General features: G+C 36.0%; 1 protein-coding gene and 1 non-coding gene across 3 annotated transcripts; both read left to right on the forward strand.

Moving 5' to 3' along the window:
- The first annotated feature begins 818 nt into the window (after positions 1-818).
- Positions 819-11,641, forward strand: LOC107798277 (uncharacterized). 2 transcript variants are annotated; one of them, XM_016621248.2, is made up of 9 exons: positions 819-1,540; positions 5,737-5,922; positions 7,107-7,199; positions 8,437-8,619; positions 8,705-8,807; positions 8,891-9,076; positions 9,553-10,583; positions 10,741-11,144; positions 11,219-11,641. In XM_016621248.2, exons 1-9 carry the CDS (start codon positions 1,268-1,270, stop codon positions 11,283-11,285), a joined length of 2,526 nt encoding a protein of 841 aa, XP_016476734.2. In that variant the 5' UTR covers positions 819-1,267; the 3' UTR covers positions 11,286-11,641. The 2 variants fall into 2 exon arrangements, 1 of the variants encoding a protein (XP_016476734.2); XR_012695484.1 differs by having other exon boundaries at positions 832-1,540; positions 9,553-10,455.
- Positions 4,759-4,859, forward strand: LOC142165615 (U6 spliceosomal RNA). Its single transcript, XR_012696274.1, has one exon. It is a non-coding gene; the product is annotated as a U6 spliceosomal RNA (small nuclear RNA).
- Positions 11,642-20,944: the final 9,303 nt, after the last annotated feature.

Raw genomic sequence — 20,944 nt, forward strand, 5'->3', positions numbered from 1 at the left:
ACCGAACTCCAGTATATTATGCTGGACCGCTCTTTGTTGCAGCAAAATAGTGGCTATTTTCAATGACTTGGCAAACGTTGGCTATTTTTAAATAACTAGTCCGGAAACTGGCTAGCCCGTGCTATTTGTACTTACGAGTTTTTTGCTGTTGGGCCTGGCCTGGCCCATATACCAAAAGATCCAATCGCCAATAGCAAAGCACTTCCTCAAATTATAGTCAAAGGCAGAAATCAGAAAATAACTTCTTAGTTCTTACAAAGTACAAACACGCCAATGGGACCATTTTCCACATTGCTGACCTTTGAGACCATATGAAACATTCATCATTTATTTTTTACCTTCCAAATAAGGGAAATAAAACAAAAAGAAAAAAAGGGTTCAATTACCTTCATTTTCTTTTTTTATGTTACTATAAAAGCCATCAAGAGAGAGTAGGTGAGAGAGGGATCTGTTTTCCAATTAGGGTTTGAAGGAGTAATATAAGTAGTAAAATTTATGGTGCTAGTAATCAATTATTTTTACCAGGGAGTAGAGAAGGTAACAAACAAATTTACTCACACATTACATCCTTACCTCAGTCCTCAAATACCCCCCCCCCCCCCACCCAGAAAAAAGAAAAAGAAAATTACCCCCATCCCCAAACAAAAAAAGAGAGTTCAACATAACATATTACAATTTAAGTGTAAGGAATTTTATATCATCTCAATTATTTTTTTATTTTATTTTATTTGTAAGATTATAAATCCAATATTTACATGTATACGTCCTTTGAGTGATCTAATAATATTTATACATAATGTACTATATAACTCAAGCTCAAAGACGACAAAATTAGCGATTTCTTTTCAAAGCATGTTTTTTTTTGCTTTTGTTTGAAACGTAATAAAGAAATAAATAAATTAAAAACCCCAGGTTCTGAGACCAAAATAAACAAAGAAATCTACCCTAAAATCACCAGGATTTGAAAAACCAGTCTCCCCAAAAACTCTTCATTTATTTTTTAGCTTTTCTTGAAAGTTTCAACTTTCATATTGGTTTGTGTTTTATCTTGGATCTTTTCCCTTTCCTTTAAAATTCCCCCTTTTGCATATAGAGAGAGAGAGAGAAAAAGATAGAATCTTTCCATTCTTCACTTTATTTCTTTTTCTGGGACTTCCAATTCTTGTTTGATTGAATCCATTTTCTCCGTTGTTTCTGATCAAAATTAGCAAATTCATGATTTGGATGTTATAATATAATATAAAAAGATTGTATTTTTAGGATTTTCATGGGCGAGTTTAGGGAACCAAACGACGGCGTTTCAGTAACAGAGGAGGAGGAGATACCAGCACCGTCGCCGTCGACGTTCTTCTTGTTATCTTCTTCAGCGGTATTGTCAAACCCAAGTGTATCTGATATTGGGCCTGAGAGGTGGGCCAAGGCAGAGAAAGCGACCCAGAACATTATTCGGGTAGTCCAGCCCACTGCTGTGTCCGAAGACCGGAGACGAGCTGTTATTGATTATGTTCAGAGGTTGATCGGAGGTTGTCTTGGGTGTGAGGTACTGAGTTTTCATTAACATGCATATTTTAGCTTTTGACTTAAACCTCTTATGTATAAATGTTTTTGTTCTTTGTTTAATTGTTATGTTTGGGATGTGCCACTTGGAGCTTAATGTTATTGGTTCATTTGATTGTCTAGTCTAAATTCACATGTAAATATAGTGGGTGCACATGCACCCGCTGCTTATATGCTAGAACCACCTATGCTCGTCTTTGAACTAGTTGCGTTTATGATGTTTGTCTTTCTCTGCATTGTGTGCTCATGGTTATTGACTGGATAGCAATTTATTACTGCTAGTGAATTTTCATGATTTACGATGTAGGTCTATAATTTGTATGGATGTCGTGTTCATGTGTTCATTGGGGGAGGTATGCCTTGGCAAGTACAAAGTGATAAACTTGGGCCTACTGCTTAGATGCCGAGGCAGAAAGCTAGCGATGGAAAGCGATGGGTTGTCGCTTCATAGGTGAAACCATGCATGTCATAGAAATGTGTGCTTCAGACAGATCAGCTCAAAGTGATCCCAACAAGAAGCGGACAGTTCTTTGAATCTCAACTTTGAGAAGTTGGATATATTGGATACTAAATTAGTTATTCAATTTGATCATTATAGTACTAAACTCATTTATGTTTGGTAACTCTTTAATGTCGTGAGTTATGGGCTTCACTTCAAAAGAGCATGCACTTCATTTTTTGCTTTAAACCCCATGGACCTTGTCACCTTCCTCTTCTGCTTTTAATAACACTGTGCTTAGGCAGGCTGGTGCATGGTCCGTTAGATAAGCATGGGTTTGTAAGTCAGAGTCATTAATGCTACTTTGACTTATACAATTTATTGTTATTGCAATTTCTGTAGTAGTAAGTTTTCTAACTTGAAATTTATGTTAGCCGTAAGAAATCTCACTCGAATGTTCTTAACATTGGGAAGTCTTGTGTATCTGGGTAGAGGTGCAAGGTTCATATTATGTTTAGAGTGTTAAAATTAGTTGTTTGTTTGATCCTTATCAATCAAAGAAAAAAAGTTGTTTGATTGCCAATATGACCTTAATATGTAGATTGCTTCGATATATGAAATGGGAACGGGGTCGCAATTTGTCCTAAAATGCAACTTTTTTAGGAGTAGGCTTCTATTGTTTTTCTTGGATAACCGAGAAATTCGCGAAGGCCAACTGACACATTGGAACTTGTTAGATCCCTCTATACTTCTCCATTGAAATACCAAACATTTGGTCCGTGATAGGGTTTGAACTCGTGACGAACGCCTGCCCACATATCACGCGTTGCATTCTTATTGTTTAACCAAAGCCTTGGGGGCATTATTTAGATCACCTTTTTTCTTCTTAATTTAGATGGAATATTTAAGGTATAAAATAGTAAAGTTAATAAATAAAGATGATTAGCATCACATTTTGCTTTAGTTAAGTAGGATTTAAAGTCAAAAGATGCTAGGAAATGGTAAAAATAAGAGGACAATGATTTTGATTTCTAAATGTCGCTACTAAATCATCTCATGAAGTTGCAATTTTAATTTTCTAGTGCATCTGTGAACTGTGGTTACGGTGGATGGTGGTAGATCGATGGTACTAGTATCCAAAATGTTTATCCATGGCAGAACTTCCGTTCAAATGCACTACTATAATCAAGAAAGTATAATTTGACTAGAAAGCCTCTGGACTAAACCCTAGATGACAAGATACACCACTTGTCAACAAAATGAAGTTAGCTACCTTGGCTGATATGAAAAGTAAATATGTTACTGATTAGGCATGTCAAAGTTGCGCTCTTATCGTTCAACCAAAGCCTTGGAGTCATTATTTAGATCACATTTTTTTCTTAATTTAGATGGAATATTTATGGTATAGAATAGCTAAGTTAATAAGTTTGATGCTAGTAAATGGTAAAATATTAGATTGCTAAATTTAGCATTTCAAAATCGCTACTAAATCAATGAGGTTGCGGCTTAAATTTTTCGGCACATCTTTGAATCGTGGTTATGCTGGTGCATGCATGGTGCTAGATTGATGGTTCAGGTGTCCAAATTGTTTATCAATCGTAAAACCTCCTTTCAAATGCAATACTATAATCAAGAAAGTACAATTAGACTAAAAAGTCTCCAGACTAAAACTTAGATGACAAGATACAACACTTGTCAACAAAAAGAAGATAGCTAGGCAGTATGAAGAATGAAATTCTAACCATTTGAGATTGAAGTCCAGTTTATTTAAGTGAGAATTTTGATCAATGCAACTCATCCAGTAAGTGGTATATTTATTGACTGGGTGTATTCATGACCAGGTTTAGTACTTGTTTTGTTTACATATAAGCTTACTCATTGGTTGTCGATGCCGTTACTATATTTTATTAAACAAATGAGCAGAATAATGGTGGTGTAAAGTCAGAGTATTAACAAGAAAAGGCGCTCACGAAGGGGTAGGGTGGGTGTAGGGTTTAGAACAGAAGAAAAGGGAGAAGAGTTATATGCCGATATTACCTAATACATATATTGCTTCGGTTTATGGAACGATAATGACAATTTGTCAAACACAGTTTTTTAGGAGTAGCTTCACCTTTTCTTTTTTAATCATAGAGAAATTCTCGAGGTCCAACAGGCATACCGTTTGACACTTGGTAGATACTCTACCATTCTCCCCTTAAATATCAGACTTTGATCCGTGGTAGAGGTCGAACTTGTGACAAAAGCCTAGCCCACACATCACGCGCTGCGCTCTTATCATTGAACCAAAGCCTTCGGGGCGTAATTTAGATAACTTTTTTCTTTTCTAATTTGGATGAAATATTTAAGGTATAACATGGCAAAATTAGTAAGAATAGATGATTTGTTTTTTGAGAAGGAATAAGAAAAGATGATTCGCATGGCATTTTCTTAAATTTAGTTGGATTTAAAGTCAAAAGATCTAGTAAATGGTAAACAGGGGGATAGTGATTTGAATTGCTATATTTAGCATTCCAGAATCGCTACTAAATCATCTGATAAGGTTGCAGTTTTAATTTGCTAGTGCTTCTCGAATCGTAGTGGCCCTGGTGCATTTGTGGTTTTAGATTGATGGTTCAAGTGTCCCAATTGTGTATCCATAGCAAAACTTATTTTCGAATGCACTACTATAATCAAGAAAGTATAGTTAGACTAGAATGACTCCGGACTAAACCCTATATGACAAGAGACCACTTGTCAACAAAAAGAAGATAGCTAGACATGTCCCTTCGGGAACATCCACTAAAATTGGAACATACAGAGAAGATTAGCATGCCACTGAACAAGCATGACATGCACAAATCAAGAAATGGTCCAAAGAAGATAGCTAGGCAGTGTGAAAATTTTAACCGTGTTAGGTGATTGCTTCCATTTCAAGTATATTACTAATGTAGGTTTATTTATCTAATGGTTTTGATGGCAGATGGGAGCATGCTTAACTATAGGTACTGGTGAAATAGTGTCATTTCTAATTTGAGTTGTCTTTTTGAAGTATATTACCAGTTCAGGTTTAAGGGGGATAACTTCGGTGGAGGGAAGAGGCAGCTAGGGTTAGGGAAATTGGTGAAAGAATCTCTTTTGACACATCTTATATAAACCATTTGTACTCCCTCTGTTTCAATTTATGTGAACCTATTTGACTAGGCACAGAGTTTAAGAAAAAGTGAACTTTTGAACTTGTGGTGTAAAATGAGGCACATATATTTTGTGTGGCTATAAATCATCGCATAAAGTCAAATTTATTCCAAATATGGAAAGGGGTCATTCTTTTTGGCATGGACTAAAAAGGAATTAGGTTCGCATAAGTTGAAACGGAGGGAGTATTTGTTTTGGAGTTTTTTTTTACTAAATGAAAAGATTCTTTATGCGCATTTTTGTTGGTACTTCTCTGGCGACTTTTTTTTTGTTTGATGACCGAGAGAGCCGTATAGAGCCAACCTTAGGACCAACCACTTCCCTTCTACCCTTTTCCACTTAAATATTAGGCTTAGTTCGCATGGCACATGGCTTGAACCTATGACCTAAGTCACAAGTCCTTCAACCTTTGCCACTTGAAATTAGCAGGGGGCTCCGGCCACTAGCTTTCTAAATGGGGAAATTTGCAATCATAATGTTTTCATAGTTCTATTTTTGCAGACACATGTTAGTTTTGGTGCATTGATCCAACTCTTAAATGAATATTTTCTTGGAACTTATTACAGGTTTTCCCTTATGGTTCTGTCCCATTAAAGACCTATCTTCCTGATGGAGATATTGATTTGACCGCATTTGGTGGCACAAATTTTGAGGATGCCTTGGCTAATGATATGGTATCTGTACTTGAAGCAGAAGATCAAAATAAAGCTGCAGAATTCGTCGTAAAAGACGTGCAGATGATTCGCGCTGAGGTGCTAAATTTATTTCAATTGTACCTTTCAATATGTTATAAGCAGTTTCTGTCAAAATTGTTTTATTTTTGAGGTGTTTCCCCCTTACAAAGAAAGATAAGGTTGATATTGGTACTTAAATGTTGAATTTTTGAAAGGCCTTCTCTTATGAGAAATAAGTAAACCTTTTACTTGTGCTGCATGCAACAATATATTTTAAGTGGACCTTTGTCTAAAATGTTTCTCTGGTTGCATGAGAAAATTGATTTTATTTCTATTCGTTTCTCTGGTTGCATGAGAAAATTGATTTTATTTCTATTATGTTCTTATTGAAGAAGCTAGAAGATCCAGGTTGCCTGTGGATGTCAGTTGTGGATGAGTTAGGTTAAACGAGCTTTAGTTTGTATTGATAATTGATCTACTGAAGTATCCGAATCATCACCATCCGCATTTTTTATTTCCACGTTCATTTACCATGATATAGCAGATCTATGTTAGCTGTATTTTTTATTCTTGCATTAGGTTTATAGCTCTTTGCCTTTCCTTTCCTTTTCGATCCTTTGGTAGCTTTTTCATAACAGCCCAAATACCTCTGTTGCCTTTGTGATCTGGGCTTACTAATTATGCTTCTGGCAACAATATTTGAGGAAGACCTATTTGTCATTGCAAGTTCTTTTTTTGCCTTATTGGGGATGGGGATAAATCAAGATCTTTTTATTAAAGAGCACACCTAGACTATATCAACTTTACACAGAAACTCCTCTGAAGTTTTCAAAGTACGACCACCTATCGATGCAAAAAGGAATCTTTAAACCAAACGTGCAAATGAAATAAAAGAACAACATTGACTTTCTATACTGGTCTCTCCACTCCTAAAGTTGTGGCTGATCCTTTTTAGCTAAATCGTCTAGAAAGAGCTGCATCTCGTATCTCCTTTTCTTGGCCTCCATTTCTCTACCCTTCAACTTATCACAGCATCCGCCACTGTTTCAGAGGGTTTGCAAATTATATTAAGAAGGGAACATATTATGGCCCAAGCTCTATTGTGAAATTGCAGTCTAGTATCATCTCCTGCATTGTTTTCTGCATGTTACTCATGCATCACCAACTTCATTCTCCTGTTCCTTGCAAATTCTTATCTTTTATTTATTTATTGAATACTAAGCTACTTCTTGTCTTCCTGATGTTTTATTCTCATATGGCAGGTTAAACTTGTAAAATGCATTGTGCAGAACATAGTTGTTGATATTTCCTTCAACCAAATAGGCGGTCTTTGTACTCTCTGCTTTCTTGAGCAGGTAGGGATATTCTGAGACTTAATCCTCTTCTCTATTTTAGGAAGTGGTCGTTGAACTGTTGAAACATCCACTCCATGTTTAGTTGATTGTGTTATTCTGCTAAATGTTCAAGTACTAAAAGATAGTTGATGCAACCTTGAAAAATCTGGGCTCAATGGTTGCTGAAGAACATGGGGCTGAATTAATTGGTTGATTTGATCTGTTATTATAATTATATCATTCCTTCCTATGTAGCTGGTTATGGACCTTGATGCACTAAACTAACTTGTACTGGAATCTTCTTCTATCTTCCCTGCTTGCCCAACTCAAGTAAAATATTTTAGCCTTTGAATCTAAAGCACTTCAATTTTGCAAGGCTGAAAATTGTACATCAAAAAAATTGTCAAAGTTGAAATTGTACTTCTTTTCTTTCTACTTATTGTTTGCCTTATTCTTGAAAGGTCCGCACCTCCCTCTAGAAAGTAAAGATAAACTTGGTGAATGCAATAGGATGATATATCATCAATACAAGTTGTGATTCAGGACATAGGATGAGATAATGCTGAGAATATTATTGCAATATTTGCTTTTCGTCAGGCAAACTTCCTTTGTTTTGTCTCCGAGAATACGGAGCAGAATTCTTGCATCCAAATTCCAAACCAAGACGAATTTTCAACAATCGTGATGTTGGGACAGAAGATTTGTAGGTGTATTCTTGTGTTTTAGAATAAAAAGAAGGCAAGGTAACCAATATTCATAAGAGAAAGAAGGGGAATGGTGTTGCAAATGCAGATTCTTTATCCATTTTGGAAGTGTTAAAATCATATGTGAGAGTGGGATACTTATGAATATTGATTGATAAGACTTTCTTTTTATGATAAGGTGATAGAAGACGTTTTAGTATTGACAATGTGCGAATGTGCTCTTCTGATCTTTTCTCTGAACGATGAGAAAATTTTGGTGAAAGTACTTTAAGTAGACCTCGGTTGGAAATACAAACTATTTCACGGTTTAAAGAGATTATAAATTGATGAAATCACGACTATTGGAACTGAGAAGATGTTGATGTTCCCATTGCCCTAAGCTTTTCTTGTTTCTTTTGTCATCCCCTGGGAAGGCATCAGGGGTTGGGGTTGGGGTGGGAAGGAGGAAAATGAGATTACTCTGAATCAACTTTGGTTTCTATATTGCCTTTGATCCTTTTGTTTGTGAAAGCAAACGTACATTTCACTGATGTGGGTTCTGCTTACTTTTACAGGTTGATCGCCTCATTGGAAAGGATCATCTATTTAAGCGCAGCATTATCTTGATAAAAACTTGGTGTTATTATGAAAGCCGGATTCTTGGTGCTCATCATGGCTTGATTTCTACTTATGCCTTAGAAACTTTGGTTCTATACATCTTCCATTTTTTTCACTCAACACTAGATGGCCCCTTAGCAGTGAGTTCTCCTGGCATAACTGCTGATATTTCCTATTTCTATTTGATATATTGGTGAGCCTAATGACTGATATGGTGAATTTTAGGTTCTTTATAAATTTTTGGACTACTTTAGCAAGTTCGATTGGGAAAACTGTTGTGTTAGTCTAACTGGGCCTGTTCGCATATCCTCTTTACCAGAATCTGTTGGTAAGCAACATGTTCCGGCATTGCAGTATGTACTGATCCCATGACTTTTTGTTTGGTTCCAATGATTTTCTTTCCTCATGCAGTTGAGATGCCTGAAACAGATGGTGGTGATTTACTGCTCAGCAATGATTTTGTTAGATATTGTCTCGACATGTTTTCGGTGCCTTCTAAAGGCGGTGATTCGAATTCCCGGACATTTCTGCGAAAGCATCTTAACATAATTGATCCTCTAAAGGAAAATAACAATCTTGGTCGCAGTGTTAGTCAAGGTAAAAGGTCTCTTGAACATATTCTCTATCCTCTTTGTTACTGCAGTATAATCCTCATGGTAATCAATGGATTATATGCTGGTATCAGATATGGAATAAGTATTAATACTATCCGACATGCGGTATTTCTTAGATACAGGGGGAGGGTTAGGCTCAATTCAATCGAACAATTTGCATCTTACCAAAAAAAGGTCAATCGAACTTTTTGCAGACCATAGAATGGATTTGCATCAAAGTAAAACCAGATTAGACCCAGTGGGTTCAGATTAATTCTTTTTGAGATGAGTATAAAAAAAAAACATAATCAGATAATTCCTAGCATTTCCAGATTATCTCATTCCAAACAACTAGCTTCAGAAGAAAGACGGGTTTGGTTGTAGAATTGATTTTGGACATTAGACCAGTAGTCGTCCAAGACGTTGTTTTCCTTATCCAACAGTGATGTGTTATATGATGGATGTCTGGGTGTTGTGCAGGGAATTTCTTCCGAATACGAAGTGCTTTCAGTTATGGGGCTAGGAAGCTGGGCAGTATACTTATCCAGTCTGAGGATAAAATTGCGGAGGAACTTTATAAGTTTTTTCCTAATACTATGGATCGGCATGGTAGCGGAGAGAGGCCTGATGTTCAAGATATGATCAATGGCTTCTGTCCTGCATCTCCTGCTCCAGATTTTGAACCATCACGAATAAATTCTGATTTGAATTCTGCCAGTGATAGCGGAATTTTTAGGCTCAATCCTGATGAATCTTGTTGCAGAGAAGATGGACATCATAAAAGCATTACAGATAGCCATGAAAAGGGGAGCCCTTTGGGTTACCGTCTTTCTGGGGATGCAGCAGATCTTGCCAGCTCCATGGAGAATGGCCTTTCAATATCTACTCATATTCCTCAACTTACTGATTCAAGTAGCAAAAAGTGCCAATCAACAACTAAGGCCATGCCTTATCATGCACCTCATCTTTATTTCACCAACTCCCTTGTGTGCAATGGGGAGATGAAAAATGAGAAGAGAGTTTCATCTGGGTCATCGCTGCCTACGTCTGATGAGGGAAGGGACTTTACTGTCGATGGCTTGAAGCAGACTGTATTGGATGTTAAAGAAGCTGTCTCTTCTACACCAAAAGCATATGGTTGCTCTGAAGATTTGAACTGGGATTTGGCCTCAACAAATGGTGCTGGGATTCCTTCGAAAGCTTTGTCTGATCTAAGTGGGGACTATGACAATTACTTCAACTATTTGCAGTATGGCCGCTGGTGTTATGAATATGCCTCGAATCTGCCTGTACCTCCAGCACCACCGTCTCCATTTCACATCAAGTATTCATGGGAAGCTGCTCAGCAACCGTCATATATGAAAAGGAATGGTTTTTCTCATGGTAGTACAAATGGTGTTATCCCAAGTCAAGCCTTCTATACCATAAACCCAATGTTAGTACATGGCATGCCTTATGCCTTGGAAGAGATGCCAAAGCCACGGGGAACTGGGACTTACTTCCCAAACTTGGTATACTCATGTTATACTTGTTGTTTATTGAAAGCGGTGCAGATCAAGTGCAATAGTCATTGCACATGTGGGTCAGACCCATGCATGCAACTCTTTCTATTGTGAGCAAAAATAATCTTCCCTGTTTGATAAGTTCTTTGTGGCTTAACATTTGCAGAATCGTCCTCCACAAGGTTATAGGCCGTCAATGGTGAAGGGTAGACATCAAGCAGGATTGAGATCTCCCCGAACTAATGGCCGGGCGACTTTCACGGAGATGCACACACTTGAGAGAAGCTTCCATGAGCAGCCACAGCCTGAATCTTCTGCTGATCAAAGCGATGTCCACCCTTTATTTTCCCCTCGTGGGAGAGGACACCGTAGTAGCATGACTGCTCTGGTTGTACAGTCGGAGGGAGTGGTTGAGTTTGGTTCTGTTGGCCTGGTGCCTCTGGGAACGAGCATCTCCGAAAGAACAAGGCAAGAAAAACCTGTCTCTCCACCTACTCGACAGACCAGCCCAGTATCTCCGATACCAGGGATGCAGAGGTCAAATTCTGTTTTTAGTAAGGATCTTGATAGGTACGAGCACCTTTGAATAGTAAGTCGTACAGTATTCAATCACAAACCTTCTAAGCTTGCTTTTACAAATTCAGGCTTGCTCTCAAGTCATCATCATACCATCTAAAAGATGAAGATGATTTCCCTCCTTTGTCTTTCTGAATTGTGGAATGCTCCTGCTATTTTATCACCAAAGAGGATCGGTTTCAGCCTCGTCGTCTTCCTCCTCAGTTCATGTACCATTACTATTTGCAATGTGTTATTTCATTTGAGGTGTTTGTACATTATTATTCCCCACAGCTGCCCACTTACACATTATGTATAGGATGTTAAAATCATAGAATTTTTTTAAAGAGGCTGTGCTGTTGATTATAAGTTGTAGCCTAGTTACTATAAGATCATGACTTGTGGTTAAGTTAATCACTTGTAACAAAAGATAGGGAATGTATGGAGTTGTAGGATTGTGAACATGCCTTACATATTCTGGTTTTACAACATTGCTTCTGCTCTGTATCAAATATCATGATATTTGGGGGATAGCATACTCAAGTTCAGTAGCTATTAGTATTTGCAAATACTGAAATGCTCGTTTGAGGAGTATTTCAAGTTATAGTAGTAAATCTTCAACTTTCTTTTTCCAAGTGAAATTCGTTTGAACACAACTTAAAATTTTCAAATACTCTCTTCTACTTTGAACTTGCGGATATATATATTTATTCCAGTTAAACTAGATATTGTCCAAATGGAAATTCCCTACTTACTTTCTTTACATCGAATAGACAAACTCTGTAACTCAATTAAAGTTAAAGAAGATTTTAATTTTATTGTAAGGGTGTATTTTGGAGGAAATTCTTTTTCTCAATTAAGGTTCATTTTCTAAACTCACTATGATTGGTAAACTGCAAACAGTTTCCAACAATATAATGCCCTTTAAAAACCAAAGAAAGTTATGGAATTCCAACTGAAAAATCATTCATAACGTTAAAAATTGCGTTATCAAACTTGATCTAATTTGGCAAGCTGAATGTCCAAGAAGTAGCTATTTAGCCTAAGACAGAACAAATACACCTCAATAAGTTGGGGTCGATTATAAAAATTCTTACTGATCATATCGCTCCATTTATTCAAATGAGCTTAAGACAGCAAAAGTCGGCTAAAATAAACTTGTAAGCACCTTAAAATTTGTCTATTGATATCAGAAGGCTGGGTATGGAGGATAATGATGCCATTTACGTTAAGATTAAGAAAAAGGACTTAAATGGGAAAGACAATAGAAAGATGTGGTGGGACTCTGGAAAGTAGAAAAATAAAAGGTTGCAAATTAATTGCCGTTCCTACCATTAATTAAGTCAGTCTTGGTATTGACAAGGTCACTGGTCGTCCTTCTTCTGTTGGTGAACAGTGACATCTTTTTAGGTGGGCTATGGAAATTCTTTTAAAAAATATTTTCGAAAGAACATCATATGATTTGTATTTAGATTATATTTATTAGTAATGGTTGTTTTTCATCCAGAACACAATTCTGTCAAACACTTTTGTTTCATAGAACACTGATGTTAAAGAACCAAGTTTTGATACCTTCGAAGTAAGTTTTAAAAATGGGGCCATCATTTTTGTATACTTTTTTTCTTTGTGATCATGGTAAAGTAACATAGTGAAGATTCATATATCTAATCCATCTTAATTTGTTATTGAACATCGAATCTTATAGCATTTGAATGCTAAGTTAAGAATTTTTTATCACTCTCATTCTATACGGGTAAAATCGGGGCTAACGCACACCCTGATTTCCCAGTGGGTCAAACGAAGCAAAGGTACGAATATATGGGATCAAAGTCGAAACTGGGAACTTCTTATAGTGCTCGCCATCGGACTTGATAAAACGACGTACCCCGAACCTGATATGAGTTATGAGACTTCGGGAAGCGCATAAACGATTGTAGGCGACAGATAGAGGGTCGCGATATTCGGAACCAACCGGATATCACTGTGCGTATCTCGCTCGATGGCGGTTACAAATCAATAATTAACGAAGAAGGAGAATTTTTACCTTTTTTAGACTTGTACTAGGGGTGAAACTCTCCGGGGGGAATTTTTTCTTTGATAGGACACATTATAATACGCATACCGGGGCAATACAAATTCATTTCTCTGCTTTCTAGCTATTGAAAAGTTCTTATTTTATTGTTGTTCTTCATACACAAAGTTCTTATTTTATTGTTGTTCTTCATACACATTTGGCTTCGAACCAAGGGTTCAATCGAGGACAAAATTACTGTTCAGCCCAAATCCGAGCCCGACCGTAACATCATAATTAGTTTAGTTATTCATTCTATATTTACCTCATTTATCTAACATTTATGATTATTTGTGTCAAATTAACTCACATATTCTTAAAACGGCATATAAATTCAATTGTTATCCGTTTTAAGGGTAAGCAATCATCACAGTGGCTTCTTTTAACTATTTTTTCCAGGTTTTCGCTTTCTCTTTGATTTTACTATTTCTGGCAGGTCAGTGTCATGAGTTGAAAAAACTCAAAGCTCCACAAAATATTCCCAGCTGGATTTTTTTCCCTCAAATTATTATCTCTTTAGTATCTTTTAACTTAAAGTATTCCTAATGCATCTAATAAAGAGAATGCATAACGAATATAATCATAAAGGTTATGAAATAATTTGTAGTCCACTTCTTTATGTATATTTGTTTTTATTTTAAATGACTATTTGCAACTTTGATATTTGTTATATATCTTGTACTTATGTTTTCGCTTAAACCTTTTATTTTTCTTTTCTCGCTTTTAATTATAAATGAATTTAAGAAATTTTTTTGATGGCACAATAGTTTAGCGTCAAACTACTAATAAGTTTAACAATGTGATGATGTCTAGCTAGCAGAAGCACAGTTGACTATTAATAATTCTGAATTCTGATAAATACAAAACAAAAGAAATAATATTGGATTAAAAATTATATATGCTTACGATTTGAAGAACGTAATCTGTGTTATAGTATTCAACATAAAAGAATGATTAAGATATGTAGAACCACTGTTTAATAAATAGGAGTATGATTTTAAACCGGCAACTTACATGCATTTGGTATTTCATTATCCTATAACAAATACTCCCTCCATTCATTTTTACTTGGCACGTTTTGACTTTTCACACCCCTTAAGAAATAATAAATGAAGTGCATAATTTACCATGATATCTATATTAATTGATGCATATTTTATTGGATTTGAGAAAATGATTTGAAATGAGTAATAAATATTGTGGGTATAACAGGAAATTATTTTTTGTCTTCTCTTGATATACGTAAAGTGACAAATAAAAATGAAAATCTATTTTTAGTATACATGCCAAGTAAAAGTGAATGGAGGGAGTATATAAGTAGCTAAGTGTAGGTTACTACTTTCTATCCCGAATTATTTATTCTGCCATTAATTTTGGACCACACTTTTATGAGTAATTTCAGTTAAATTCTCTTAACCTATTTGGTTGGGAAATAACATATATATTGGTCACTAATTGGATGGGAATAGCAAACGCCTTAGATTAAAAAAAGATGATAAGCAACAAGGAAAATGAGATAGTCGTCGACATTTTAAAGGTTAAAAATATGTATGGAGGCCAAATTATTCTTGCAATGGAAGGAACTTTTGGTGCTTAATGAAAGGAATAACAAAGATAATTAAACATGATCAATTTCCGGGAGAAATTCAAAAATAGCCGGATTTATAAGTGGTTATCAAAAATAGCCAATGTTTCAAAAGTAATCGAAATTTAGTCACTTTTCATGTAAAGATAAATTTGAACGAAAACACTGTTTAAAATCCAGAAAAATACTCCAGTATAATATACTGGAATTCCAGTATACTTATGTTGAAACTCCAGTATATTATACTGGAGTTCCAGAATAATATACCGGTCCAGCAAAATATATTGGAGATTGGAGTACCGGTGTTCCAATCTCCAGTATATTATACTGGAACTTTCCGTGTATTGGAGTTCCAGCATAATATGCTGCAAGTTCATACACGAGTGCACCGCTCTCGAGTATATTATGCTGGAACTTTGCGTGTTGCAGCAAAATAGTGACTATTTTTCAATGACTTTGCAAACGTTGGCTATTTTTGAATGATCAGTCCGAAAACTGACTAGCCTGTGCTATTTTTATGTCCTTTCCAAGAACAGATTCTATTTTGGTTCTTATTTGGTATTCTTATTAGAGTCTCGACTAATTCGAACTAGCATTCCCCACTAATCTTTTTTCATTTCTAGACTCGAATTCAAAATCTCTAATTAGTATAAAAGGATCATATTCAACCCACCACAATCTTAAATGGTCAACAAAAGATATTCACCTAATAGTATCACATAAAACTGAAAATACTATCCCTCATTCTCTCATTTAAATTTTTGTGGTAGTACTCCAATGCTTCATTTTCTTCACATACTTTTTGGTTTTATAGCCTCAAAAGTTCGACTATAAATCGAGTTTTCCTTTTACATTGCATCTTGTATAAATACAATCATGAAAGTTAGAAATATCAATCATATTGTCACACCTCCTTTTTACCTACGCTCCCGAAAATAGGGGTGTATAAGGGAGTTTTTTTCAATTTAAGTGACAATCAAAACGGGATTATTTATTTAAAATTAGAGTCGCCACTTGGGATAATTTATGGTGTCCCAAGTCACCGGTTCAAATCCCGAATTGAGGAAAGATTGACTCTGTTTTACATCCGCGAACACAGAAATCCGGGTAAGGAATTCTGTTAACCCGGAAGAAGGTATTAGGCATTCCCGAGTTCCGTGGTTCTAGCACGGTCGCTCAACTATTATAATTGGCTCAATTATCTTATTTAAAACATTTTGAACCTATGTGCAATTTTAACTCTATAACCGCTTTTAACCATTTTTAAGAAAATTTGCAATGTCATTTAAAATATATTCCAAACCACGTCACATAAATGCACCCACAGTTCGCAACACATTTTATCTAACGTTGAGATTTGGATTTGGGTCACATAAATGCGCACCCGAGTTTAGGAAGGTAAATTATTTAAACAACGCGCCTGAAGCAACTACGCGTTTGCAACTTTGCCAGGGCCATGAAAATTCCACTAGGTGGTACGCCTCAAATTCTAAGGATTAAATCAAAAATAATTAAAACGAGGGCCATGCAATTGTCATCTTTGTTTGGCATGACGCACCTCAATTCCGAATTAAAAAGAAGAACTAAAATCAAACTCGGAGGGCCATAAACTATTGGCGTTGTCTAATATGGCTCACCTTCAATCTAATTAATGGGCTTAATTGATTACTTAACAAGGCTAAGAGAATTCCTATTTTTTCTACTTTCAATTAAATGTTCAAACTGAGTTAGTAACCAATGGGTTGATAATGAACTCGAACTAAATACTATTGATGTTGAAGGGGGCCTAAATCCGTGCCAGGACCCATTAAAAAGGGCAGACCTGCTTATGATGATTCCACATGAGCAATTGGCCCAACAGAGGCCCAGATCGTGAACACAGGGAAAATAGGCGAAGGATCGAGTCTCTGTGCATGCAGAACATCAGAATTATTTGCGGTGTTGATGTGGGTCTAGTTCCCATCTTAAATCTGGGCTCAAATAGAGCCCAATACCATGTTGTAAGGGCTACCAATTCCCTGATTTCTAAATGACTTGAGCTGGGCCCAAAAGAATGCCCAATTTTGCAACAGGGTACAACGACAAACAGGGACTCAAGATCGAATCCCTATAGCCACATAATCAGCACACAAGCAAAGGACTAGATGGCTCCAAATCGATCCCAAACAAAATAAAAATAGGCTAAATCTGATTCAAAAATGACCATGATATCCATTTAGTTTCTGAACTTAATTGTTTCAAAAGGACAGAATAGATAACATTTATGAAAAAACTCGGAACTATGTAATCATCCTATAATCATGTTGAACCCCATTAGACAATTCTGCTTTCTTGCATAACCATGTTAATCAAACAAATTCAAACCAGCCCCAAAACGACATTGATCCTTGACGGATATGAAACAAACATGCTTAGCATGAGCCTGAACTTCTACTATAGCAATTTCATGGCTCATATGTCAAAACAAAAAATTCAATAATCTGCAAGCTATATGATTGAACTTCAACTCAATTTAAACCATCTCCATGCTTGTACATTCCCAGAATTAAACTAACGAGCACACACACGGATTTTGCAAGACATTAACAATATAAGAGAGGGGGGAAGGGCTGCTCTACTAGGTAGAATATAAGATTATATCTAGGACATTACAGAAATGAATGAAATAGAAAAGTAGGCCCAAAATACAACTTGTATCTATGGTATTTCACACTCAAATACAAGTTTGCATTGCGCATGTTGTATATGGTTCCAAGGGGTACCTGGATTTCAAAACAAAATAAAAATTGATGGTTCAACAACAGAACAACAACAGCAATGGAGTTAGCCCAAAAATAACCAAAGAAAACCATCTTTGAACCAAGTTTGAACCAGCAGAAGTATCAAATGATGCCCAGTAATAAAAAAACAACCAAAACTTGAACCAAACTCTTGAAACCCAACCAAAATCAAATCATTTTAGCTTTTGATTGTTCAGAGATTATTTCAGAAGTGAGAGCCCCAAGGATCACAAAATTCCTCAATGGGACCGTAAATTTTTTATGTTTTTCCCAGCCATTTCAGAAATTATGTATTTTTTATCTCTTGAGCTCTCCCTTGAAATGCAAGAAAGCATGCCTTTATAGGCAAGGAAGTAGGGCAGCCTTTAGGAATTAGTTTTTACCCCTTAGTCCCTTTCCAATTTTGTTTTTTAACTCAGAAATCCCTAGCTAATTTTCCTTTTTGCTTAACTACCCTTAATGCATTCATCAAATTATCAAAACAGCCCCACCCTATCTTCTAGGAAGCTTCCTAGTTAGTTAACAAAAGATTCTTCTACCCAATTACCCTAAATTACCACTGAACCCCTGGTTATTTACCTAAGTAGCCCAAACGGGTATGAGTCAAATTGACCCTGGGCTGAATTCACTCAAAACCCAACCCAGACCAAGATTTTGAAATCTAAAGGCATGACCCCAGGCCCAAATCAAAGCCAAATTTACTGAAGAAAACAAAAACCAGAAGTAATTTGAATAACTTTAAAAAATTCAATTAACGGACTGGGATTAAAGAAGTTAACAAATAGAAACTAACCTAATTAATCAGACTAGATGACCTAAGAGGTTTAAACTAACATGCATATCAAAACAAACCTTAAGAAGCTAAAATAAGAAAACAGATAACGGCCAGAAAAGAATCAGAACATAGGACGACATATGTAAAAAGAAAACTGACTTAAAAGGAGAGGGAAGTACCTTAAAACTTCCAGGTAATCAGAGCGCCAGAACGGGTCTTCAAGCCTTCCGAGTTCTAGTCGACTTTGAAGTTAATCATTTGTTCTTAACAAGAACACACGAATAAAATTAATTTAGACCAGAAAACACAACGAAACTCGATTTAGGATTCTTTTGAATTTCTAGGGTTCGTCTTCAAATCCAGATTCGAGAGGTTTCAAGGGTGTTCGAGGGAAACTGATAAGGGATTTAACATGAGGGAGGCGTGGGGGTTTCAGGGTGTTAATTTGGTAGTGGTTGGAAGAGATGTCGTCGGGTTTGGGGTGGTGGAGAAGAGGGGCGGCTAGGGTTCTAGGGTCTCTGAGATGGGGTGCTGTGAAAGAGACGATTGAGGGGGGGAGACGATTCAGACATATATATATTAAGCCCTCCCTACTTCTGAGCCGTTGGATCAAAGATCCTCGACGGCCCAGATCAAATGGCATAACAAAACGGGGTTGTTTGATTTAGTTGGGGGAACGGACGGGGTCAGGGGACGGGTATTGGGCTGGGACAGGCGGGTATAGGGGAATAAAAGATTGGACCTAGGGTCTTTATTGGATTTGGCCCAAAATTTTAGCTCTCTTCTTCTTTTATTTCAATTCTTTTCAATTTTTCCCAAAAATTCTGTTTTTTTTCTTCTTTTTTCCAAAATTAGATTAACATCTAGATTAAATCCTAAAACCTAATTAACCTATCAAAAATAATAATTAAACCCAAATAGTAATTGCCATAATTAATAAAGGAAAACTAACTGAAAGAAAACTACTCAAAAATCAAAATTTAAAACTAAAAAGTGCAAGTTAACTATTTTTGTGATTTTCCTTTTTATAAAACAACTCAATTAATTAATTAATCCTAAAATGTTAAATTAAATCCTAAATGCAAATGCACATATTTTTTGTATTTTTCATTAATTAAATAAAGCAAACATGCACAGACAATATGCAAACAATAACAGAAAAGTCCACAAAATTGCAAACAATGAAAGAGATTGTTTTGTTTTGAATTTGTGGGAGTAATTCACGTAGGGCAAAACTTACGTGCTCACATATATATACAATTGTATGATTATACGTAATTCGAAAATATTTCTTCTCAAGAGAGTTCTCTATCCTATTCAACAGTTACAAAAATAGCTAGAACTGAATGGGGGAAGTATGAATAAATATCTCATAATATATTTAATAAGAAAATAGATTACGTTCATGCTTTTTTTTGGTAATTATATTTTTCATTAATCACCAATGAAATCATTACAAAACAGTAGAGTCATCCTCGACTCACTTAATCTTTACATATATTCTAACTCTATCATATACTATGAGCAGTACATAAGAACACTATACAAGAAGCTGGTTAGTTACTATATTGTTTTCAAAATATAAGCTGCTGCATTTGTGCCCTCATTCCTTCTTGAACTCTAATATTGCAAACACATGCCACTTCTCTTGCTATTTGATCTGCAGTCCTCGTTGTCTCTTCAAATATTCTCTTGTTTCTCTCCCTCCATATCCCATAGATGTGTTCTGTATATACCATTTTCATTATTTTGGCCTTACACGATTTTCCCTTAGTTTGTGTTACTACCCATGCCATCATCTGTGTATAAGATTGCATTGGATTCATATGAATTCGTATCCATTGCATAAGCCTTTCCCATACTGTTTTAGTGAAACTGCATTCACCAAACAGATGTAAATATGATTCATCTGCTCCATTGCATAAACAACATCTTGGACTTACTTGAATTCCCCAGTTTGCAAGCCTATCTGTTGTCAGCAGTCTCCCATGACATTGCATCCACATAGTGAATATTGCCTTGGGCCTAGCTTCATTGTGGAACATTAAGGTTCTTCATGCCACCTTGTTGTAGCTTCCCAGAATGCCTAAGTATATTTGCTTGGTACTACTTTGCCTGTATTGTACTGTAGGCATTTGTTGTATTACCTCTCTTGCCTCCATGATCTTTCTCGCCATCCAACTTGCTTGTTGGGGTATATTCATCTCCACTATGCTTTGCCCTTTTATGTAGTATGTGTGGATCCATTTTATCCACATTTTGTCTTTCTTCTATGCCAGATCCCAATATATATTAGTGATAGCAGCTCTATTCCAAACTCTGATATTCAGCAGATTGTACCCTCCAACAGATTTAGGCAAACACATTCTATCTCATGCTATCAAAGGTCTCTTTGTAATTGTATTAGAGCCAGACCATATATAGCTTCTACAATATGACTTTATTAGTTTCATCACTTTAGCTAGTAGAATAAATATTTGGGACCATTAAGATTGGATACCAAATATCACTGTTTGGACTAACTATACCCTTCCAACATAAGATAATTTTCGAGTTATACAAGAGAAAATCCTTGCTAATATTCTATCAATCAGTGGTTGCCAT

Source organism: Nicotiana tabacum, chromosome 10, assembly GCF_000715075.1.
Source record: "Nicotiana tabacum cultivar K326 chromosome 10, ASM71507v2, whole genome shotgun sequence".
Lineage (NCBI taxonomy): Eukaryota > Viridiplantae > Streptophyta > Magnoliopsida > Solanales > Solanaceae > Nicotiana > Nicotiana tabacum.

Excerpts from the sequence above, each read along its gene's own strand:
- LOC107798277 (XM_016621248.2), top strand. The coding sequence starts at position 1,268 with ATGGGCGAGTTTAGGGAACCAAACGACGGCGTTTCAGTAACAGAGGAG. Across the intron at positions 7,200-8,436 it reads CTCTCTGCTTTCTTGAGCAG|GTTGATCGCCTCATTGGAAA; the intron begins GTAGGGATATTC and ends TTACTTTTACAG. Across the intron at positions 11,145-11,218 it reads TTTAGTAAGGATCTTGATAG|GCTTGCTCTCAAGTCATCAT; the intron begins GTACGAGCACCT and ends TTACAAATTCAG.